Consider the following 24,982-nt stretch of genomic DNA (forward strand, 5'->3'; position numbering starts at 1 on the left):
GGTGCCAGTCCCAGGTTGGACAGGCAGTTGCTGGGCAGATGTGCTCGTGTAAGATTTTTTTGTGTGTAAGGTTGTGATGGCGTTTGTGCAAAATGGCGGCTTTTGCAGTCTTTAGTGGTAGTTTTCGTTATCAGGCATGCAAGCACGAGAACTGTCTCCTCAGGGCCTTCCCTGGAGCTATTTGTCAAAGAGGCAATTACCAAATATGAGTCTAGAGTTTAGAGATATTTTAGGTAATATGTAAATTTGGGAATCACCACCCTATAAATAATATTTAAAGACATGATAACGACCAGCATCACCTTGAGAGAGTGATGGGAGAGAAGAGATGGGCGCAGAGCAAGGTCGGGCATCACGCAGCATGTATCGGCCAGAGAGAGAGAGAAGAGATTGTGAAAGAGGCTGAGCATAATAAGTTAAGAAAACAGGAAAAGAACGTGTTTTCAAGGAGGGACTATCCAATCATTTCAAATAAAATGGAGAGTGAAATAATAAGTAAAATAAGGGAACGGAGTGTAGGAAAGTGAATGCTAGATTTGGAAGCAAAGAGCTCATTATCAGAGCTGGTCTCTCTGATGTGAGCCAAAGCTCACAGTGAGATAACTTTCTAGAGCAGTGGTCCCCAACTTTTTTGGCACTAGGGACGGGTTTCATGGAAGACAGTTTTTCCATGGACCTGGTGGGGGTGTTTTGGGATGATTCAAGTGCATTACATTCATTGTGCAATCAAACCTCTCTGCTAATGATAATCTGCATTTGCAGCCACTCCCCAGTGCTGGTATCACAGCCTCAGCTCCACCTCAGCTCATCAGGCATTAGATTCTCAAAAGGAGTGTGTAACCTAGATCCTTCGCCTGCAAAGTCCACAGTAGGGTTCACACTCCTATGAGAATCTAATGGCACCACTGATCTGACAGGAGGCGGAGCTCAGGCGGTGATGCAAGTGATGGGGAGTGGCTGTAAATACAGATGAAGCTTTGCTCACTGGCCCACTGCTCACCTCCTGCTGTGAGGCCTGGTTCCCAACAGGCCACAGACCAGTACCAGTCTGTGGCCTGAGGGTTGGGGACAGCAGTTCTTGAGGGGTTATATTAATTCCCACTTTCAACAACAAAGGAATAGCACATCCATTATTCAGATACTTTGCTAATATTAGCTATTATCAGTTTTTAAGTTTTCTCTAATTTTTGAAAACTGTAGCAATTTTGTGTTTATTTGCATTTCTTTGATTCATAGTGATGCTGAACATTTTTGCTGTGTTTCTTAGTCATTTGTATTTCTTTGATGTATATACATATTTGTTGCTGATTAATATTTTAAGGATATTAACCTTGTCCTATCTTTAAGGCAAATACTTCTCCCAGTTTATCTGGTATTAAACTTTTCTTGCCATGATGTTCTATTTGCCACACATCTACTTAGGCGAGCACCTCCTCGTTCCTCTTGCTTTCCGGAATGTTGGAGCTCAGTCACAGTGATGTGAGTTATGGTGCAAACAGTGAGGCGGAAAATACATTGAGAATTACTGCCACTAATTGCCATGGGGATGAGCCGTGTCTTGGAAGGCTGAAAGAAAATAGAGGAAAACCTGTGCAGTCATCCTCTGTGCTAGCGTGACCTCATCAGCTTTAATGTAATAACCACGCTAACTGCCTTCTTCCCTGCTGGTGCCCTGGAAGAGGGAGCTGTAAATATAGGACGGCTCTTATTTCTCACTTTCCGTTTACTTACTACCGTCTCTGTGTATGGGCTTGTTTCCGGACTCCCTATTCTCTTTTCTTTGTCCATTTGTCCTTTTGTCTGTCTTCTACCTCATGTTTCCATCACTGCAGCACAAAGCTATGCCGCCACATCTGGTAGGATAAGCCCCCTCCCTGCACATTCGTGTGCTCTACAGACATTTCCCGACTGCCTGTTACGTGCACGTCACCCACCCTAGTCACAGCTAAGTAGTCACATGGCTGTGAATGGCTTCTCATGTGTGCTACCTCGTCATGTTGACGGTGGGTGCAACAGGGTGGCACCTAGTAAGAAATATGCATCTCCAAAAATTTAATATAATAAATTTTATTTATTTAATACATTTAATTTTATTTATTTAATAAATTTTATTTGTTATATTAAATATCTAACAAAAATGAAAGCCACTTGTGAGTTGTGAGAAATATAAACTAACATTATATTAAAAAAACAAAATCCACTTTTTAGAAAAATATTTAATTTGAGTGCTCCACCTCGTCATTTAACTCATGAGTATAAGTAATTAAAAAACCACGGTGGGGGGGTGCCAGGCCAGTCGGACAAGGAGTCTGGCCTTTACTCTGAGTAAAACAGGAAGACGCAGGGCGGTTTCCTGCAGAGGTGGGACGTGATCCAATGCATTGAAAGGACCACGCCAGCCTCTGGGTTGGAGATTGACAGCAGGAGATTTAGGGGAGGGCAGGAACCTGTCCCTGGGTTACCTCACATGGAAAAAGCGTGTCTGCAGATGTGATCATGCCAGGCTGTTGAGATGGGAGGATTCCCTGGAGTACGCAGGAGGGCCCAGTGCCATCGCATGTCCTCAGAAGGGGCGAGCGGGAGTGTGGGGGTCAGAGAAGGAGACGTGGATGATGCTAATAGAAGTTGGGGCTGAGCAATATGGGCAGCCTTTAGAAGCTTGAGAAAAAAAAAAAAAAAAGAACAGATTCTCCCTCCCAAGACCCTGTAGAAGAATGCAGCCTTGCCCACACTTTGATTTCAGCCCTGTAAGCCCTGTTGTTTTGGACTTCTGACCTCCACAACTGTGAGATAAAATTGTGTCACGTTAAGCCATTAAGTTGGTGATCATTTGTGACACCAACAATAAGTATGCACACACACATTGTGATCTTCTCTAGGTCAATACTTGGGAACTTTATTACAGGTAGAGGTTAGTGTAGTAGGTATCTTGTAGAGTACTCTTCTAAATTCTGAGTAAATTAGTAGCTGGGAAAAAAGATTTAATTTAATCATTTGACATAAAATTGAGTAATTGGATTCTTTTTTAAAAAAAATATAGCTACCAGCTTGATTTTCCTCCCACTGAATCTTTTAGGAACTTCTTACCTTGATTAATTTAGGTTGATGCTTCAATTCCAAGTTCAACCCTGCAGAATTTTGAAAGTTATATGCATAAATAGATGTTGAATGTATTGATTAAAATTTTAAAATACAGTCACTAGATTTCAAATAAATTTGTCATTTAAAATATTTTAAATGACAGATTAAATAGCTCCCTGTGATTGAAACACAGTGACATGTTCCAAAGTAATAATTTGTTCTTTTTTTAAAAATCATTAATTTTGGAATTTTGTTGCTAGGGTGAAAAATATTTTTTTAGGCTCATAGTAAATCAGTATTGACAAACATGTTCCCTCTCTCTCTCTCTCTCTCTCTCTGTTCCTCTCTCTCCTCCCGCTACACACCCGTGGCAGATGGTGCGTGAGCAGTACACCACAACCACAGAAGGCACCAACATAGAAAGGCCAGAGAATCAGTGTGTCTACAATATCGGCATTTATGGCTGGAGGAAGCGCTGCCTCTACTTGTTTGTTCTTCTTTTACTCATCATCCTTATTGTGAATTTTGCTCTTACAATTTGGATTCTTAAAGTGATGTGGTTTTCTCCAGTAAGTATTACTTTTTTTCTTTAAGTACGTTCTTGTTTTGTTTGCTGTATCTCTTCATCTAGAGTGTACTGATAGAAGTTTCCTTTAACGTAATTAATATTTGTTTCTTTTCTGTCTGGATCAGAATTTTCAGGAGCAAAATGTCTATGTAGCATTTACATTTTTTCCCTTTTTTATGTCATTGTGAACTATACTATGTTGGTTTTGTTTGGTTTTATTATAATTGTTTTTGTTACTCATTATCTCCATAATACATGATGGGAAGATTGAAATGATCTTGAGTTTGTGGTTGAACCGTATACCTCGAATCCATTTTATTGTTTCTTAATTGAAAAAGTTTTAAAAATAGTAATAATAAGATTTTTTCTTCCAAGGTGGTGGGCTCTTAGGTATTTATTATAAAATGATTCTTTAAATCTTATATGTATTTTCTAAATAGTCCTTTGTATTTACCCAAGATTTAATAAAAGTATTGAATATTGAATAAAACACTTCAAGTTTTAAATAAAGCATTTGGAGAAATGCAGAAAAGGTAGTGGGAACTCTGTGGAAATGCACGCATAATTTACGTCAATACCAAGAGAAATGGAAAAGAGCAACAGAAAATCTGTATTGTCTCATTTTTTTTTTTCACAGACAGGCATGGGTCACTTGCAAGTAACAGAAGACGGACTTCGCCTGGAAGGGGAATCAGAATTTTTATTCCCATTATACGCCAAAGAAATATGCTCCAGAATGGTAAGAAAATGATGAAAGGTTTAAATTATATGTGTTTTATGAAAAATAAATAGATGATCGATAATAAAATTATTGGCAAAATGTTAACTTTTATTATCATGCTAGTTATTTTCCAGCAATGCAAAAACAAGTATTAAGGTCACATCATTGGATAAAACGTAAGATGCTGGTAGATTCATCTGCTTCCACAAAGCAAGTGGAGAACTCTAACATCCTAGACAGAGCTCCCAGGGGCTCTTGAGCCTTCTTTTCTTCTGAAAAATCACATAAATCCCTATCACTTTGGAAGATATTTGGTTTCCTCTGAGTGAACAATAAACCCACTGGCATCCAACAGCCAAATTACAGCATTCCTTTTGAAGGAGATTGTTTACATAAAAGCGATCTCCTGTAAAACAAAACACCCCATCAGAATTACAGTAACCCAGAAAGCACTGACATACTTATAAAGCCACTTTATCTTCAACAAAAAGTACAAAAGAAAAGCACCAAAAATTTTTGAAAGCTTATTTGAAATTGTGTGAAGCCTTTGTGTTTTGAAAATAAGTAACATAGTATTTCTTATAGAAAGGCTAACGATTCTCTGATTTGCGTCATGTATTAAAATATGTCCTGTCCTGGACCTAAATAACAAAAAGTGGTATTTTAATTCTTTAGAAAAGAAAAAGCACTGATTAAAACTTGATCATATTAGATGTTTACCTTGAGAACTGATTATTATAGCTGAACGATATAACCAGTACATGCAAGCCCTATAAATCCAAAGAATTATTATATTTTATTTTAAAAAGTTAATACTTTTACTCCCTTAACATAATATAATTCAAGACTTTTTAATAGTTTTAGCCACAAATTTATACGATCCCAGGATCTGTGACTATGGAGAAATAATTTTACATAAAGCCTAAATTTATATGGAAATATAAGATTTAATCATTTTAAATAGCACATATTTTGCTAATTTTGTACATCTCTTTCTAGGACTCATCTCTGCTTCTACAGTCCACTCACAATGTGACCCTGAACGCGCGCAACTCAGAAGGGGAGGTCACGGGCAGGTTAAAAGTGGGTGAGTCCAGCTTCACCTCGGTGCTTTGGCTGCATGTGGTCCAGGAATAGCGCTAAGTGGATAGACTGTTTTTTCTTCTAAAGAATCCAAAGCTAATTACGAACAAAGTATGAATTTTCTAAATATCATGCTGGGTTGAACACAGAGAATAGTTTGTACCACAGGATGGGGAGGGCAGGGGATGCGGAGACAGCCTGAAGTGTCTCAATTAAAGTTATTTGGGTTCCGAGAAATACAGGGCCGTCAGCCTAGTAAAAGAAACAAAACGTTTATTGCGGGACACAAAAGAATCTGGCCTCCAGAGAACAGAGTGGTCTCTTGGCTGAGAGCCGAAAGGATATTCAGAACCTCTCTGCCTCTCTGCCTCTGGATACGATGGCTTCTCCAGGGTGGTCCACAGTGGAAAAAGTTTCAAGTCAGCATGGCCTTAAGGGATTTTTGGTCACGGAGAGGATCGTGAATGGGAAACAAAGCCAAGATTTAGCAACCAAGACAGATGGCAGAACTTCAGCAGAGCAGGCCAGGAGTAAGAAAAGGCAATAGCTGTGGACAGCCAGACTTAAAAGGTGGAATAAGATACTACAAGATTATTCCAGAATGTCAGTAGGGCTAACTTAACCATGGTTTTGTGCTTCCAGTACTTTCTCTATGATACCATATTTGTAGCAGCAGAATATATGTTTCCTTTTTCTAAAGGACTTTGTGATGTTTATTTTTAAATGAAAGATATCATGAAGGAAAAAAGGTTGGTAATGAGACACACTGTATGTAAGGAAGAATTTGATTGTATATTCACTAGAAAAACCCTTAAGCTAATTTCGCACACTTAATCAATCAGATCGTAAGCCATTAACTTTTCCCTCTTTGTACCAGAGCCTTTCATTAAAAATCGTATTGTTCAGATGGCTCTTTCATTATCAACAAGGTGGAATTGGAATCTTACTTCTTAAAGATCTCCACTGCAAAAGATAATTACTTTTTCAGCTCTAATCAATGTCCAAGTAGGTTATAAAACATAGAATATTAATAACTGTTAAAAGATTAATTACAAACTCAGTAATTATAGGCTTGCTAGCACTTGGAGAACAGTCCAGTTTCCTCTGAAGTAGAAAGGATATTTAAATTTAAACATTAAGTGCCCATTTTTTTTATAAAATGGAGATGGAGTGTTATTCATCTCCATGCCTTTGCTCAGGTAGTTCCCTCTAGCTGGAGTGCCCCGTTCTCCCTTCATCAGGGAAACATGAATTCTTCAAGGTCAGCTCAGACATGTTCCCCTGGATGCTCTCCTGACCCCAGAGGACGGACCATGCATTCCTGGTCAGGACTCTCTCACGCTTGTATCACAGCACTTATCAAATTGTCCTGAAACGAGGTTTATGTGCTTTTCCCCTTAGTGGACCACAAACTCATAGAAGTTATGAGCTGCATCTCACTTGTTATATATCCTCATTTCTTAGCACAGCACCTTGTACACAGAAAATGAATTTGCATCGAATGGAAGGGACTCACTTTCCTGCATTTTCTTTGATTTGATTAAAAGTTTATATGGGTTTGTACTCATACATAGTATGTAACTAAAGTCATTTTTGACTATTTTATTAATGTATATTATATAATAGTTACAGAAAAAAATATTCATCATGAGGTTCAACTCCTTACACTTAATAGAGCCTTCTAGAATTGTTATATAAACCTCCACTGAGCAAAACAGTTAAGTCTTCCTGAATAAATTATTCTAGTATTTTTGCTTAATTTTAAAGTGTTATAACTTCATATTCACCATTAAATGAAAATCAGTGTCTATATAATAAATATATAAGATATTTCAGTGACCCAGAAAAAGTAAACAGTGACCCGGAGTCTCAAGGGAGGGAAAATAACATATAATCATCAAAAAAATAAAGCAAGACTTTTTAAGAAACAGGACACATAACAAAGAGAAAAAAGTGAGCTTTACTTTTAACTGCCACTCTCACCAAAAACATTTATGTATTTTTTTAAATGAAGACTCATTTAAATCCTTTGGCGGCCACCTCCACATCTGATCAATGTGTTAAGTGAAGAGCTTTATTTAATTTCTACCAGGTACCCAACAATTCTGATGAGTGCTGTGAAGGACACAGGGACACACACAAAAATTGTAAGATATGACCTGTGTTCTCAATAAACTTACTTTTATAGATAAAAGTATAAACTATCATAAAAGAATTGAGGAGCTCTTAAGCAAATGACGAAAGCTGTATGCTGCACAGATTAATCCATAAAGCTGCCTGGGTTAGAAGGACGGAGCGCAAGGAGAATGAGGAAACACACAGCGATGAATGCCGGGTCCCTGTAGAGCTGAGTGTGTGCGTGAGAGGGTACGACACTGACCCTGAGCTCACACGACCAGAGAGCACCGGGTCCCAGGGCCTGGCACAGAGCGACACCCATCACTCCCTTGCCGAGTGCATCCATGAGCTGGAAGGCAATGGGCTAGAGCTCAGGTGAAGGGGTTAACTTGGAGGCGAAAGTGAAACACAAGGAGAGGAGGCATAAAGAAGGCAACAATTTCTTAGGAGAAGCGGAAGGGCAAACGCGCAAGGGTGTTCTTCCACGATGTTTTCCCCATGGAGTAAGAAGTGAGGATGTCTTCTGAGAATAATGGCAAAGAAGAGATTCAAGATATGATTTCTTCTGGGTTAACTTTAACCACTAAAGTGAGCCATTTGTAATATGGTCTTTTACAAATCTCACATTTCGAATTGCAGGATTCTTAGTTGGTTAATAAGCAAAAGAATACAAGTTTAATTATGAATAGGAATGTTATTTGGGACAAGTTTTAAAAATCTCAGGAAATTAACTTACAAATACTTTCTTCATACATATATTTGATATAGATTAACATATGTGTGACATAAATTAATTTTAATAATACAATAGATATAGGCTTAAAACTTGAAAAGTTTAATCATAGAAGAAAAATGACCTAATGGGTACCACGAATGCAGGTGATGGGTACAGCAAAAGGGCAGACTTCACGCTGTACAATATATCCATGAAACAAAACTGCATTGGTTCCTCCTAAATCCATTGAGGTAAGAAATAAAAACTTTACAAAATAAAAAAAATAAAACTATTAGCAACAAATCCTAAATGTTTAGTTATTTGATATTGCTGGGTGACATGGTATGTGTAAAACAGAGATTTTTTAAACTGCTTGTAGTAAACACATCATAATGATCTGTTTTAATTAATCCCTCAGGTCCCCAAATGGTAGAAGTCCAGAGTCAACAGTTTCAGATCAGCTCCAAAGACGGCAAGCCGCTGCTCACTGCTGACGAGAAGGAAGTTGTGGTTGGTACAGATAAACTTCGAGTAACCGGTAGGCAGTAATTCTTGACAAAAACCATATCCCACAGAGCAAACTTCTGCAAAAGCAAATGTACTTTTGGCAAGTTCACCTTGGAATTTTTCAGGCAGATAAGACAAGGGAGTTTGAATGTGTTGACTTTTCTGGTGGCATTTCTACTGCAGTTCGTTGGTACTCTCCTAGAAAAATGAAAGCCTTCTCCCAAATCTTCGTCCGCTCTCTTCTTCTGCCACCTTCTGGCCCTTTGTCTCTTTCCAAGTGAGTGGCTCAAAGGCTTATCCTAGTTCTCTATCATCTCCACAATTCAAGTATCTGTTTTCCAAGTTTATTTATTTATTTCCAGGTTTCTTTTATGCCCATGATACCAGGTACGTGGAGTCCCTAAATTTCTACAAAAAAAAAACTTTTCTCTTCTTGAACTAAAGATTGAATAGGGTTCACAATGGACTCATTTGGAAAAACCTGGCACAAGATGGCTGACTAGAAACACCGGTTGCCAGATTGTCTCAGAAAGAAGGAAAAGTTTTAGATGGAAAAAAAAAACCATCGCTCAGGTAGAATTCTGAGGGAAACGTGGCGGCATCTGCCAGAGATTCCATGGGAAGAAGTTGCAGAGCAGAACAAGAAGGAGCAAGATTTCGTGAGAAATCAACCCCCAAAGGCCGCTGCTGGCATCTGGGGGGCTCTAGGCTGCGGGGCAGAGGCAGCACCAAGCGATCGGCAGCGGAGCCACGTGAGACCGCCCGTGCCTGAGCCCCAGCCCCGGCCCTGAGCCCCAAGTGAGCGTGCCCGCACCTCCGCCTTGCACCGACCGACCGACCGCCAGCAGACAGCTGGTGCCAAGCAAGTTGCCAGCAGGCCTCTCCGTCCGGGAAAGTTTCCCCCGTGGCTGCCGCTGAGAGTGGTGCAGGCTCTGGCTGCTGCCGCTGGAAAAGTTTATCCTGAAGCCACCATTAGAATCCTGCTAAGAGAAACTTGGCACCTGTGGGCTCAAAGGGAAAGATACCAGTTGAAAGAGAGTAGTTTTAGGTTTACAAACAAACTGAAGGTAACCTGAACTAGGTGGTAGCAGTGGCCATGGAGGGAAGTGAATTATTCCAATTTAAGGTCTGACAGGTAGAGACTTGCCCATGGACCAAATGGGTGGCAGGCATTTAGGGAAGAGAACCAAAGATGACATTTGCTTTGGGTGATGGCATTACCTCTGGGTAATGGAGAGGCCTGAGGAAGAGAAGACATTTGCAGGGCAGAGAGCATACACAGTTAATGTTTTAGACACACAAGCTGAAAATAGCTATGAAACAGCCACGTGCATGTACCACGTCAGCTATTTGGTATGTGAGCTGTCCATTGCCCAGAGCAGAAGTCTAGACTGCAGATACAAACGTGGGCATCACCAACCAACTGGGCTCTGAAAAATGCCTATGTTAGAGGCCACATAAAGGAAGAGTAGCCACCAAAGGAGAGTGAGAAGAGACAGACAATGTGGTGGCAGGAGTATCACCAGAGGCATCTTTCTGGTGTCAAGAGAGAATATGTTCCCAGAACCTGGCCCAGGAAAGATGACAGAAATTGCCATTGGATCTATCATCATGGAGGCCATTGCTGTCTTAAGGAGAGCGTTTTTCACTGGAGTATGAGAGGCAAAAGGCAGTTTGAAGTGGTTACGGGGGAACAGGACCAAGGTAGGAGAGACTTTACGTGGGGACGTGGTGTGGGAGCTCGGCAGTGAAGGGGAGCAGTGAAACTGTTTGGCAGCGCTGGAAAAGCTCATATCAGTCCACAGATGTTCAAGGCATGTGTGGGGCGAATCCTAGTAAATAGTTATCAGTGTAGATGCAAAAGCCTAACAAATGTCCAAGTATATATTATCCGTTGTTTGAACACAGTATTAATATGGAATTCTATGTATTTGTATGACTGAAGGAACCTACAAACAGCAGCACGTGGAAAGAATGGAGCAGCTTGGAGCCATGTGGCATCCAGTTGTTGAGCTCAGCCTAGGGACATCTTGACTGCCGGGCTACATCCCATGAGCTTGGAACTTTTCAACTCCCTCAGCACCATTTCAGTTCGCCTTGTAGCATAGTCTTACTACAGACCCCCACAGGAGTGTCCCTCCTCTTAGAATGCTCTAGAATCTAGTAGAGAAGAAGGTGTCATTCAAATACCACTACTTCATAGTAGAAATAACCAGACCATTTTCTATGTCTTAATGTCAGTGACATATTCTTAAAAAAAAAACAAACATAAGACTGGGCTGTCCGGCCGGGCGTGGTGGCTCACGCCTGTAATCCTAGCACTCTGGGAGGCCGAGGTGGGCGGATCGTTTGAGCTCAGGAGTTCGAGACCAGCCTGAGCAAGAGCGAGACCCCACCTCTACTAAAAATAGAAAGAAATTATATGGACAGCTAAAAATATATATAGAAAAAATTAGCCGGCCATGGTGGCACATGCCTGTAGTCCCAGCTACTCGGGAGGCTGAGACAGGAGGATCGCTTGAGCTCAGGAGTTTGAGGTTGCTGTGAGCTAGGCTGACGTCACGGCACTCACTCTAGCCTGGGCAACAGAGTGAGACTCTGTCTCAAAAAAAAAAAAAAAAAAAAGACTGGGCTGTGTTTTATCTTCCTTTTTGGTCATACTTTCCTGTACATAATGCATATTATACAGGCTCATTTTAGTGCATGATTTATATAATAATATTTTATAGTAGAACTTTTTTCCCTGCCTAAAATTTAGGTTATATGACCTCACCTAATATGTCCTATTTTACACATGGAACAGGTGTTATGCCAATTATATTTTTTATGTCATTTTAGTTGGGAATATTTATTTATTTATTTATTTTTGAGACAGAGTCTCACTCTGTTGCCCGGGCTAGAGTGAGTGCCGTGGCGTCAGTCTAGCTCACAGCAATCTCAAACTCCTGGGCTTAAGCGATCCTACTGCCTCAGCCTCCCGAGTAGCTGGGACTACAGGCATGCGCCACCATGCCCGGCTAATTTTTTGTATATATATATTTTAGTTGTCCATATAATTTCTTTCTATTTTTAGTAGAGACGGGGTCTCGCTCTTGCTCAGGCTGGTCTCGAACTCCTGACCTTGAGCAATCCACCCGCCTCGGCCTCCCAGAGTGCTAGGATTACAGGCATGAGCCACCGCGCCCGGCCGGGAATATTTAAATATGAGTACAAACATAAAGAAAATGCAATTAGATTGAAGATAAAAAACCATTTACTGAGAATCATTTTATGAAACCATTTAGGAAAAATTCCATTTTATTATATCCAAATAGTTTCTGAGGAGTATTTTCTTTGCAGTGAATAGTAATGATGTAATCAAGATCATATAGTTTGTGTTTATAATTTCAGTGATACATAAACGGCTGCTCTTATTTAAAGATAATACATATCAGTTTATAGATTTTATATCTGCCTATAAATACATTATAATAATGACATGTCAATATAATATCACTAATTATGGTTATAGTAGAAGGCAATTGGCATGCATTTAAAAACTAATTAGTGAGTTATATTTCCCTGTAAAATAGTGCCACTGAAACTCTTTGAATAATTTCAGCTCTTAGTGGAAAAAGAATTGAAGCTGTTGTGAAGGTTGATTATATGAATTGGGTCATTCTTGTCACATGCAATTAAATTGGAGTTGAGGGGCTGGGAGCAGAAACACTTGGGGTACATAGCACCTGTTCCAACACTGAGTGTTCCGCAGGCCCAGCTGCTGAAGTGGCCTGCTGTCACCCCAAGACCAGTCTTACCCAGTGGCTGCGGAAAGACCTGCCTCCATCACTCACCCAGTTCCCGAAAGCTTCTCTGATGCCAGTGAGCTTTCTTTCAAATCAATACATAACATTTCTCCTTCTAGTAAGAACCCTGACTTTCTCTTTGGTCATACCGAAGATCGCCCAGGTCTGTGAATATGCCCTGAGTTACAATTCTGTGATTCCTGAATAAAAGGTTTAATTTAGAGGTCCGTCTTTATATTTATTTTGACTTTGGCACTGTGCTCAAATGAAAAATCAGCTATGCAAGTGGAATATGTTGCAATTTCTAGCTTTGTTTTACAAAGAGTATATGTTATAGAGAGCACAATGTGTTGAAAGTTTTTTTCTCAGCCATCATATTATTTTCTTTATATAAAAATAGAGAAAATAATTACATAAAAGTTTATAGCCCACATTCCTTTTTTCTATTATCTTAGCTATGGGAAGAAAGCATTATTGTTTGATGATTGATAGAGCTCACGCTAAGTTCCCCATACCAAAGCACTACTCATGTTTCAAACAATGCTGCTATTAATATATAAACCACAACAAGTCTACTTATCATGTAAAACTATGCCCAGCATATCTCCACTTGTCTTCTTATCAGTTGACTTGAGGTGTATTTCTCTTTCCTTTTTCTTTTATATTTTGCAAATGTAGAAGCAAGGAGGAAAGAAAAGGGTAAAGGGGACATGTGTACCATACCAGTCGGTCTGCTAAATTGTTCCCTGCTCTTTGACAAATGCAAAGTGTTGTCTATACTTCAGGCAACCCAGACACTGCTGTGTAAAATTTGATAGGCACAGATTATTGCGGAAACGCCAGTGCTCAGGATAGGCTTACTTTACATAACGGTCCCATTATCATTTAGATTTGCTTAAGTGGTGTTTTAAGGTGTGACTTGGTATAGCATGCGTGAGGGTCTGTTTCCCATCTGAATATAATTCACGTAAATTATAATATAATGTTCGTGAAACATTAACTTGCACTTATGTGTGTTCTTCTGTTTCAGTTTATTATAGTTTTTATGTAAATCATTTCACTAAATCTGCCTGTAGTTTTAAAATTTCATTTTGTACTGATTTAAGTCTCCTTTACTTTATGTGCCACAAGATATTATTCCTTGAATAGGGCTTTCGGTATGGGTTTTTGTCATGCCTTCGCATTTAAATAAAATTACTAAGGAAGCAGTAATTACAATAAAGACGCTAACGCGGGTAGTAATACTGTGGCGAGAATGTGAGGGTATTGTGAATAGTTAAATTAGTAAGGCGCTGACAGGCCCTTTCGCCTGGGATGAGCATTTCTCAACCTAGTGTCTGGGGAACTTTCACCCGGGCAACTTTTTTCAATGTCTAATATCAAAACTAGTACAAGGGTAGGTGAGAAAGTAAACATTCTAATTGCTTCAGTGATTTGCAATGGGGTTCCATTCCAATAAATCCATGACAAAGTTTGAACCATCATAATTCAGGAACCATCTGCATTCCCTAAAGGAGAAAGTCTCCCCAGTGCGAGGATGAGTCCTGAGGTTTTTGCAGAACCAAGGAGAGAAACAAATTGTTTGCAAACGGCAGCCCCTAACCCAGAAGGAGCCCAAAGCAGGGCCGGGTCCTAAGATAAGCATGACCAAGCCAGGCAAGTCAGGATGAGTGTACATGGGCAGTGTGGTGCTACCTAAATCTGTGTGTGCTTATAAAATGCAAGGGGAGAATTATTTTAAACATAATATGAAAGATAAACTTGTATTTCCATATGGAATTCTGCATTTCCAGGGAACTGGAGTATTCCTTCATTCCTATACATTCAGCACATTTTCCTGCCCTGGGGCTACTGCTCTTTTTGAAATTCTTGCCCACAACCCCCATGTGTTCATAAATGCCTATTTATTTTAAGGTTCAGACCCACTGCATTTTGCTATATAGTCTTCACTGCTGCCTTAACATAATTCTTCCCTGACGGTGACCGGCAAAATAATGTAGTTGCACTTTGCTACTGGTACATTACTTTCTATCACATATTGTTTGCTGTTTATGTATGAGAAACTCTATAGCATATAGATTTAATGTAATCTATAATGTGGGTTCTAAATTCAAATTACAGCTCTGCCACTTCTCAGCTGTGTAGGCCTAGACCGGTTAATTAACCTTTCTGTTCCTCAGTTTCCTCCTGAGTAAAATGGGAAAATACCACCTGCATCACAGGATTCTGAGTATGAAACAAGTTAGGGTGCACCGAAGAGCAGCCACTTGCCCTGTGTTTGCCTGCACTGCAGCTCACAGGGCCCTGCGTACACTTAGGTTCTCAGAGCAGCGAAACAACTGGCAACATGCCGATTCCTAGCAAGTAGAAGGTCTATTTTAAATATTTAAAACTTTTGATTTTTCCATAAATATCCTGATGTGCCTTAGAAACAAATGGCACAAGATATAATTTTCTAGAGAATTAGTCAAATTATTATTGCCTAAAATTATATAGATGCAATTTTCAGATGGAATTTTTTCTTTTACAATTTGACAGCTAATATTGCTCTCTAGTTTTAAAATAAGCCAGCTGATTTGTAATTGCTTTGAAAATCATATTTTGTTGACAGGAACCTAGTGAAATTGTGGCATCCTCTGAAAAGTACAGAAGCAGTTGGGTGTATTTTTTTCCCTTGCAGCTCAAATATCTGTACAAATTCAGCAACAAAGAACAAAATCTGTGTGTGCTTTAATATGTAGACTAAGTGTTTAATTTGGCACCACTTATTTTACCTCTGTCCCTGATACATCTCTCGTCTTTGTCTAGGGCCTGAAGGAGCTCTTTTTGAACATTCCGTGGAGACACCCCTTGTCACAGCAGACCCCTTCCCAGACCTAAGGTAAGAATTTTCATTCAAAACCAAATAATATTTTATTTTATTTTTTGAGACAGAGTCTCACTTTGTTGCCCAGGCTAGAGTGAGTGCCGTGGCGTCAGCCTAGCTCACAGCAACCTCAAACTCCTGGGCTTAAGCGATCCTTCTGCCTCAGCCTCCCGAGTAGCAGGGACTACAGGCATGCGCCACCATGCCCGGCTAATTTTTGCTATATATATATTTTTAGTTGTCCATATAATTTCTTTCTATTTTTAGTAGAGACGGGGGTCTCGCTCTTGCTCAGGCTGGTCTTGAACTCCTGACCTCGAGCGATCCACCCGCCTTGGCCTCCCAGAGTGCTAGGATTACAGGTGTGAGCCACCGCGCCTGGCCCAAATAATATTTTTTAAAACAAATGGTCTTAAAGTCCAAGCTATCACTGAAAATCATATTTAGAATTTGAACTGGAAGCATATGTAGGACAATTAATGTATTATAATACATGATGTATAATAGGGAAGACAAAGTGCAGTAGCAACCTCAGCCGTACACAGATGAGCCTGGTGAGCTCAGCCAAACTAACCTTTCCAGACCATTTTGTCTCATATTAAAAATTACTGCTAGTGAGCCCTGCCTCAGAGTATTCTAGGAAATATTTAATAAGACATTATGTTAAAAGCATTTTGTAAAATGAAAAGTCAAACACAAATAATCATTTTATTATTATACTAAGTAGATATTCACACTAAATAGGAGTTAGAAATTCAGCATTTCTCTTATCTTTAATGTCTAATTAAATATTCATAAAAGAAAATAGGAATTCAATTTATCTTACCCACTTAGAGAACATTTGTAACATAAAAATAAATTGTGGCTATAATTAAATTATAACAGTGCTCATTAATTTTGATAAAGGATCATAAGATCAGTAGTAAAGAATTTTTATAGAGAAGAAGAACATTTAACTTTCCTAGGATAGAAAAATGATTCAATATTTTTGAAAATAATCCTATTAAAGCCATTTTACAATTGTAAAATAATGTAAATTATAGAGATGACAGACCACTTTTTAAAGTGAATGTCAGTGTTTTAAAAAAATGTAGATCTCAAAATTAAATAATTCATCTTTTGTTGTCCCATTAACTCATGTTTTTTTCTCAATTTTGGAAAATTATTAGCCATTATTTCTTCACATGTGTATCTTCCTTATTCTCCAGAGTGTAAGGGTTCTTACCTTGTGGCTTATGGACCTTGTTGGGAGCTGCCTCTTTCCCCTTGGTGGGCAGGGGAAAGTCACTTTTCTTCATCCCTCACGTAGGAGGGGTCCGGCTACTCTTACAGGACAAGTGACTTGGCTCGCATCACATTGCGCTAGGGGTAAGGACGAGGGCAAACACCTGTTACTTACGGTGAGGTATTCAACAGGAAATCTGTCTCTGATCCAGAACACCTCGTGTGTCTATTCAGGATAAAATTACTCAAGACAAATATTAAAAACCCAGCAGTTCCTAAATGAAGCAAGGTCATCTTTTAATTTATCTTTATACTCAATTTCTCAAATTAGAAAAGAGATTTTTTTTTTTAATTGAAATTATTTTTGTTTGTCCTCTGGCCTCCAAACCCACCACCATGACCTTCATCTTTGGCAGATCACGTAATTCAGCTCACAACTCCTTTCAACTTTTCTCCTTCCCAATTCTAAAATTTACTCTAAATTTGCATGTATTCTTTTATTTTTGTATGCAATTTTGGAGAAAAAGGTGAGCCTTGGCCTTTCCAAGGCTTCGCCTGCCACCTACTCTCTTGGTCCCAACTTCTCCCGTTGCTCCTAAAATCTTAGGCCATTAGTCACTTTGCATGTCTCTATATACAAGGCCTGTGGGGAAAGTACCCAGCCATTGTTAATATAATGAGAATGGTTTGCGCAATACTGATGTAACCTGGCAGCTAAGGAGAGTGGACAGCATCGCGCATGCGTGAACAATGGCGCCCTCACTGTACTAGTCAGTGGGCGCTAGATGCCGATCAGTGAGCGTGTGTACTGTGTGGCCCTCGCATTCAAAATGACTGAGCGAGTAGAGCAATGAATCTGCATCAAATTTTGCATTGAGCGTGAACATTCCTCGTCAGAAACTATTCGGATGATCCCTAAGGCTTTCGGGAACCATGCAATGATTGCAGCACAAATAAAAGTGTGGCACAAACGCTTCAAAGATGGTTGAGAATCTGTTGAAAGTGATCCATGTTGAAGGCCTGCAACACGCAGAACACCTGAGAATGTTGAATGTGTGCGGGTTAGGTTAAGAGACGCTGGGAGAACTGTGTGAGGTCCCAAGATGCCTACTTTGAAGGCGACAATGTTTCTTGTATGTTGTATCTTCCTCAGTAAATGTCTCTATTTTTCATATTACATAGTTGGATACTCGGACAGACCTTGTAATCTGGCTTCTTCTTTGGCTCCAAATAAATCCAGGTGCCCCCCAATGAAAAAACAATTCATTACATTTGGATTCATACAAATTTCATATTCATAGATTCCTTCCTAACAACCTATCAATAAGAAATTTCTATAAGCTAAAATTCCTTTTATATACATAGCTGTGAAAATTCAACATGGCAAAATTGGTCTGGATGACAGTTCATAAAAACCCACAAGATGCTCACTGCTTGGCTTCAAAAAGCTTTATGTATTCTTTTCCAAGGAGGAAATCTGATTGGTTTTGGTGTTTTGAAAACCAGAAAGGTGGGCGGCAGTGACTCACCCCTGTGATCCCAGCTACTCAGGAGGCTGAGGCGGGAGGATCGCTTGAGCCCAGGCGTTGGAGACCAGCCTGGGCAACGTAGCTAGATCCCATTTTTAAATTGGACATGGTGGCACATGCCTGTAGTCCCAGCTACTTGGGAGGCTGAGGCAGGAGGATCACTTGAGGCCAGGAGTTTGAGGCTACGATGAGCTATGATCCTGCCATTGCACTCCAGCGCAGGCTACAGAGTGAGACCATGTCTCTAAAAAAAATAGAGACAAAATTTTAGGAATCATTGTACTTTAAGTCATGAGGTAAGATTTTTAAAACATCTAGTAAGTATGGAAATGTTATTTAGTTTTCATTTTTGAATGTCATTTTAATAATTGTACTTCTAAATATGGAGCTTTTATTTTATATTAAATTGTTTTTCCAAATGTGACATTTGAAAAAAAGGGCTCAAAAAAAAAAAAAAAAAAAAACAAACCACATATTAGGTAATTTTAGGAAATTTCTAAAGTCATATAAAAGTCATGTTCATTTTAATTTTAGCTCTGAGTAAATTTACTAGATTTTAATTTTTTGAAAATTAGAAACTGTTCTATGGTATGTGAGATAAAGTTATCCATTTTTCAGCCATTGATAATCCCCTAAACTTTTTTTCCCCAAACAAAAGGTTAGGTTTTCTTATCATACATACATTTATGCTTCCGGGTCTCTCATCCTATTTGTAAAATTTGGGCTTAATCTAAGCCTGAAAAAGCTTAAAATTCAAGCATTATCATTATTTTTCAGTAACTCATCTCCTTGTCTTACGTGGCACTAACATGAGCAATATATATAAATATATATTAATAGCAATATATATTAAGGTCACACATGATTGACTAGTCATAGTCTATAAACTCAATTAAAAATGAATATGCGCAAAGCTTGTTGAAATTACTGAATTCTATTTATTTTTATTTAAAAAGGAACACAATTTAAAACTCACCTGCTTTAGCAATCAAATCATCTTAATTGTACTTTTTATAATACCAATCAACTGTGAGGGCTTTCAAAGTCAACTTCTAAGTGTTTTGTACACATCTTTTTTTTTTTTTTTTTTTTTTGAGACAGAGTCTCACTCTGTTGCCCAGGCTAGAGTGAGTGCCGTGGCGTCAGCCTAGCTCACAGCAACCTCAAACTCCTGAGCTCAAGCGATCCTCCTGTCTCAGCCTCCCGAGTAGCTGGGACTACAGGCATGCGCCACCATGCCCGGCTAATTTTTTCTATATATATTTTTAGCTGTCCATATAATTTCTTTCTATTTTTAGTAGAGGTGGGGTCTCGCTCTTGCTCAGGCTGGTCTCGAACTCCTGAGCTCAAACGATCCGCCCACCTCGGCCTCCCAGAGTGCTAGGATTACAGGCGTGAGCCACCACGCCCGGCCTTGTACACATCTTTAGTTGAATTAGTAAGAAGAGAGTGAATCAAATTCAGAAAACAAAGTCAGTGTCTTATGTTTTAAGAAGAAAACTGCTGTGATGTGACCTAAATATTTAATATAGAAAGAAAATGTGTGTATATGTGTATACACACATACATACATACATATATATACATATATACACATATACACACACAGCATTTGGATATATTTCTGTGACATTTCTCAAAACTCTTTTGTTCTTCATCTAAGTCATAGGTAAATATTTACATATTTACATATTCAAAGAAAAGAGCAGTTGGATATTTAACTGGCAAACAAAAATATTAACAAAAGACAGAAAAAATAGTTCTTTTTTGTCTGTGCACTGTTCTCTGTGTTCATGGAGCCGTATACTTCAGAGCAGTCTTACCACAGCCTTTTGGCAAAATGTGTCTCAACCTGGACTGAACTGAAATTTTTCCTCTTAAAGGCTAGAAATGAGGCAAAGGATAAGAGGTTTGCTATTCTCGAAGCATCATATTGTAAAATAGTTAAAGTCTAGTAAATGGTCATGTGGAGGTCGTGTCGTTGTAGTTTAATAGTTGATCTTGGAAACAGACTCAGCTTCGCTGGCATCTTCAAGGTCACAGTTGGACCATTTGCCTGAAAGGGACGGGGCCTCCCCACGGTGCTTCTGTGTTCTGCCGTCCGCACCTCCAGGCAGCAGAAATGTAAGCAACTGGCAGAGGCCAAAATAGCAACCGGGCAGGCAGACAGCCAGACCAGGCACGTGTGAACACCCAAGTGCTTCCCCACAAATTAAGCCCCACCTAATTTGACCAATAAATCCCAATGTCTTTAAGAGTTTTCTCATATTGAAGATAAGATTTCAAAATGTGCAGCAGGTGGAATTTTGCATGCTCAGATGTACACAGGAAAATGAAACTTTGCCTTGTATAGCAAATGGTGATTGACAAAAAACTTGCCAATTCAAGGTAGCAATCCATCTGATCTAAAAGTCTGTCGAATAAACATTCAACCGATTTAAATGCAAATGCATTATCAGGGTTTTCTCTCTTAAGCCATTTGCCTTTCTCATTCCTCTCGCACCCACTCCCCCCCAGCGATGCTGCCCTGCAGTGGGCAGGATTTCCGAATCGTGTTTTTTTCTGTTCTCCCTCTTATTGTTCTTTAAACATCTCAGTGAAATCAGCTTTTCAAACTTTTGTGCTGAGCAGCTGAAAAATCTTTCAAGTGATCACATTGTGCCACCTGGTGGAAATTCAGTCTTTTCTAAGCAGAGGCAAGTAAGAGAATTTTTCCGGCCTGTATATTTCTGGTTCTGTTCCTATGTTTGGCTTAACCACAAGAAGAGTCTGATAAATTTTACAAAAACAGAGCCAGCCTGGAACAGCCTCCATCCTGTCTATCAGCTCTATCAGTTCCATACTTTTTCCAAAAGAAATCTTTTCATAGGTCCTGTGATCTTTCTAAATTAAAAAAACAAACAAACAAAAAAACCCCAAAAACAACCTGCAAGCGAAATCTAAAAAGCAAACTTATATTGTCTCATGAACGTGTGGCAAATGCATGTGTTGTCCTTTAAGTCTTTTTCCCAAACAAGTTTGCATTTTAATTAAAAACTAGTTTTACAAAGTCATTCACAAATGGCATTTTCTTCCAGTGTGGTGCCCTGGAGTGCTTAACCAGGCCATCTGAATCTACTGCACAGGATCAGGGCTAATATTTCTATCTTAGCGGTTTTTAGCAGATATGAATTTCATAGGCTCTCACTGATAGGAAGTTTTTTTTTTAAAACTACACATTATTTCTGGATTTGTCAATGAATAATGCACAGTGTGTTAGCATGCAAGAATGACTTGAAGATTCTGTATACCCTATTATGTTTTCTGTGCTAGGCCATTGGCTGAGGGATTGCCGGGGCGGCTTCTTTTCAATACTCTTTTCTTTGCTGCTTCTCCTCATTTCAGGTTAGAATCCCCCACGCGGAGTCTGAGCATGGATGCCCCAAGGGGTGTTCACATTAAAGCTCTTGCTGGAGAAATCGAGGCCCTTTCCCAGGAGGATGTCATTCTGCATAGCAGTGATGGAGCGGTGAGTTCAGTGGACGGGGCTCCCGCTGTATGTCCTCACGGGCTTCCTGAGTATCACGTCCATGGAGGTATTGGCGTTAAATTTCCAGTAGTTTGTAACAACACATTTATGAAAGGCATAGAGTAGAAAATGTGAAAGGAAAGCAAGAGATAATTTAGCATTACTAGAAGGGCCAAGAAAGGTTAACATTAATTCTATATTAGATACAGACAGCTGTCTTTGGTTGGCGTTTGTGCTATCGTCACTTGTTATTTTCAACTTTGAAAAAACACTACAGACTTTCAGAGTTCACAGAACCTATCAATTTTGTCATTTCCTAGTGATCCAACTGCTGTCAGTATGACTGTCACTAGGAGCTCCTCGTAATGACAGCTGTCATGTCATTGCCCAGAGTGCTGTGCTTGTCACATGGAATTACGTGTAAATGAAATTGAAAGGTGGAAAATAAGAGCATTTTTTAATTTTAAAAGCCAACTACAATGAGGATAAAATCTGAGACTTCAAGTCTAGAAACACAATGGTCTCCCAGAAAGAGATTCTGCTTTAAAATAAAATGACATCTCTTCAACTTCAGTCTGACAGTGCACCAGACCAGGCAGGGCCAGGCTCTGCCGTGACGCCGCTGCTGCTGGCCCCGCACTGCACGCGGCAGGTCACCATCCCAGCACGGGGGCGGCGGGCAGGGTCAATCCTAGATGGGAAGGCATGGATGGGAGTGGCAGAAAAGAAAGGAGGGAGCTCACCTTGTTGACAAGGAAGAAAATTACGCCTACCCGCAACATGGCTTAATTCCTCCTGACCAGCGAGCGCCCTGGAGTGGGCAAGGTTTTGCTGCTCAATGTGACGATTCTTATTTCCTTATCAAAAAGATTTCCAAACCTCCATCAATGGCTATTTGTCTGCATTTCAGTTTAACTAGATTATAATATGACCAGAAAACCTGGTCCCTTTCATTTTAATTGGCTTTAGTCTGTGTGTCTACTGCTTTTCAGCATCTGATGGAAGACAGGGGAGTTTCAAATAATACTTAAAAGTTAGGGAAATTTCAACATTCGAAGGTAAAAATTATTAAGCTCTATTTCTGTGGATTGTAATTGCGGAGGAGACGATTTAGCCTAAAGTTCACAAGATAAATGTGAACTGGGAGAATTCCATTATTTTTGTTGAGTAGTTCTGAAAAGCATGTTAAGGGGTGTAGCATCATAGAACTGAAATGCAATGCAGTTTACTGAGCATACAAACTGTTGTCACAATGAGTCACATTTTCCAGCTGGCTTAGCACGTGGGAGGAAGAAAGAGTGGCCTCGCTCCGACTTGGAGGAGGGAGGAATTGTCAAGCCCCCTGTGTGTAAGACGGAACCAGGCTTTAAAAGCATCAGATATTTATGATACGATTCACATAAAGTCAGGTGCCTATTTCATTTTCTATGAGGAGAAAAACTAATTTGTTTAAAACATTTTGAGACCATGACTTGCCTGTTGTTCATTCCTCCCTTAACAACCCACCTGTCATTTTCTCCCACACAGCTTGTGCTTGATGCTGAAACTGTGTGCTTACCCAAGTTGGGGCAGGAGACTCAGGGTCCCGCTGGCAGCTCCCAGGGACTCTATGAGGTTTGCGTGTGTCCAGACGGGAAGCTGTACCTGTCTGCTGCTGGCGTGGCCACCACGTGCCAGGAGCACAGTCACATCTGTCTCTGAGCACCCGCCCCCTCCAGGGAGCAGCGCAGTGCCGCCGGCCTCAAGCCCTCATACCTGGGGAGTGGCCGGACACCCTGCAGGACTGGGAAGGTGACTGTGGGCAGGAAGCAGGAGGACACACTTTCCAGAGGAACTCGGAAACCGCATGATCTCAAAATGGCGCGCGGGTGTTAGAAACAGAAGTGGAAGAAATATCAAAGCAACGTATTTATTCCACTGGACTAATTTTCATGAGAACAATTGCGACTGTTCTCTTCCTCACCTTGCTGCCCTTCTCTTGGACATGTCAGTGTACAATGAGATGCGGAGTTGCTGTGTGGAACTGATTTGTGATATTCAACTGTGGACACTAACTCCCCATAAGTCACATTGGTCCGTGCTAAAATGCCCCCAATGTTCTACGCAGTGTTTCCTTTCTACCACTCAAACCTCAGGGTCTCCCCTCAGTTGGATGCAAAGTGTGTCAGGTTGCACAAGAAAATCTTCATGTTTTAAAGGGAATTTGAGGTTGATCTGATTTTCAATATGTAGTCAAAGGAATAAATTACACAAAATCAGTCATGTGAGCAATAAAAATCAACCTATATTTTTCACATACTTCACAGTTTGAAAGTGTCTTACTTTCCTTAATCCTCACAACACTTTGAGGTAGGCATTATTTTTCCCCAAGTGTCTGGTGACAAAGACTCAGATAGGACAAGTCACAAAGTCACACAGCAGCTACTGCACTCAAACCAAAATGTTTGCATAGCTATTTCCACTTTGAAAAACATCGATACACTGCCTCATTCCACCCAAAACACCTAGCCGTGTGCCAACCAGACAGATGGAATTACCCTTATTTGACAAATGCAGAACCTGGAGCCCAAAGGGGTTTAGTCGTCCACCAGGATCAATGGGCTTGATCAGTGCGAGGTGGGCTCCTCCCTGTTCAGCCCAGGTACTTACCTCTGCACAGTGTTAAAAGGCTGGCTGTAACTTCATGGGACGGACGCTCGCAGCCTGTGAAAATGTTTAGTGCCTGTGGGTGTGTAAGTTGCTGTGGACATCCATAAGACACATCTAACACACGGAGACAGGTTTGTTTTGTGCAGGCCACTGACTCACTTTGTAAGATGCCCTCCATCACAAAATTGGTGGGATTGGATTTGGGGTTTGTTTTATCTGTTGCTACAATAAGAATCTCCAGACAGCTCAAGATGTAGTGAGACCAACAGCATTGCCACTTTCTCATGACAGGATTTATAACTGTAAACACAAGTTCATCTTCTACAGTCTCAGAATCGAGAGAAAGTAGAAAAGTGAAGTCTTTATTTCTAGTGCTGTTTTAGTAATATGTTCATTTAACAGTGCAGCTCACTTAACTCCCTGGTTTTTAAATTGCTAGTATGCATAAACACTTGAGATTGCAAAATAAAAATGCAGTGCTTCCCAAGCAGTTAAGAGCAAACTCTACTCTAAATGTAATGCTCCTCAAGTTTCACAGGGGGTTGTGTGCTTTCAATTATAAATTGGCATTCACCTGTTCCATTTAGTTAAGTCCTGATTTTAAAATTAATATCTGCTTTCCTACTGC

General features: G+C 40.0%; 1 protein-coding gene across 1 annotated transcript; it reads left to right on the plus strand.

The window, feature by feature from the left end:
- The first annotated feature begins 3,455 nt into the window (after nucleotides 1–3,455).
- SGCG (sarcoglycan gamma) lies at nucleotides 3,456–23,406 on the plus strand. The gene is made up of 7 exons (XM_069467415.1): nucleotides 3,456–3,650; nucleotides 4,287–4,388; nucleotides 5,370–5,457; nucleotides 8,705–8,824; nucleotides 15,387–15,459; nucleotides 21,582–21,705; nucleotides 23,233–23,406. The coding sequence occupies exons 1-7, from the start codon at nucleotides 3,456–3,458 to the stop codon at nucleotides 23,404–23,406; spliced, it is 876 nt and encodes a 291-aa protein (XP_069323516.1).
- The last annotated feature ends 1,576 nt before the right edge of the window (nucleotides 23,407–24,982 follow it).

This window comes from Eulemur rufifrons, chromosome 4, assembly GCF_041146395.1.
Source record: "Eulemur rufifrons isolate Redbay chromosome 4, OSU_ERuf_1, whole genome shotgun sequence".
Classification (NCBI taxonomy): Eukaryota; Metazoa; Chordata; class Mammalia; order Primates; family Lemuridae; genus Eulemur; species Eulemur rufifrons.

What these genes read in the sequence shown, in the direction of transcription:
- SGCG (XM_069467415.1), top strand. Translation starts at nt 3,456, where the DNA reads ATGGTGCGTGAGCAGTACACCACAACCACAGAAGGCACCAACATAGAA. An exon ending in AAGAAATATGCTCCAGAATG is followed by an intron (nt 4,389 to 5,369) that starts GTAAGAAAATGA and finishes ATCTCTTTCTAG; the next exon opens with GACTCATCTCTGCTTCTACA. An exon ending in AGATAAACTTCGAGTAACCG is followed by an intron (nt 8,825 to 15,386) that starts GTAGGCAGTAAT and finishes GTCTTTGTCTAG; the next exon opens with GGCCTGAAGGAGCTCTTTTT.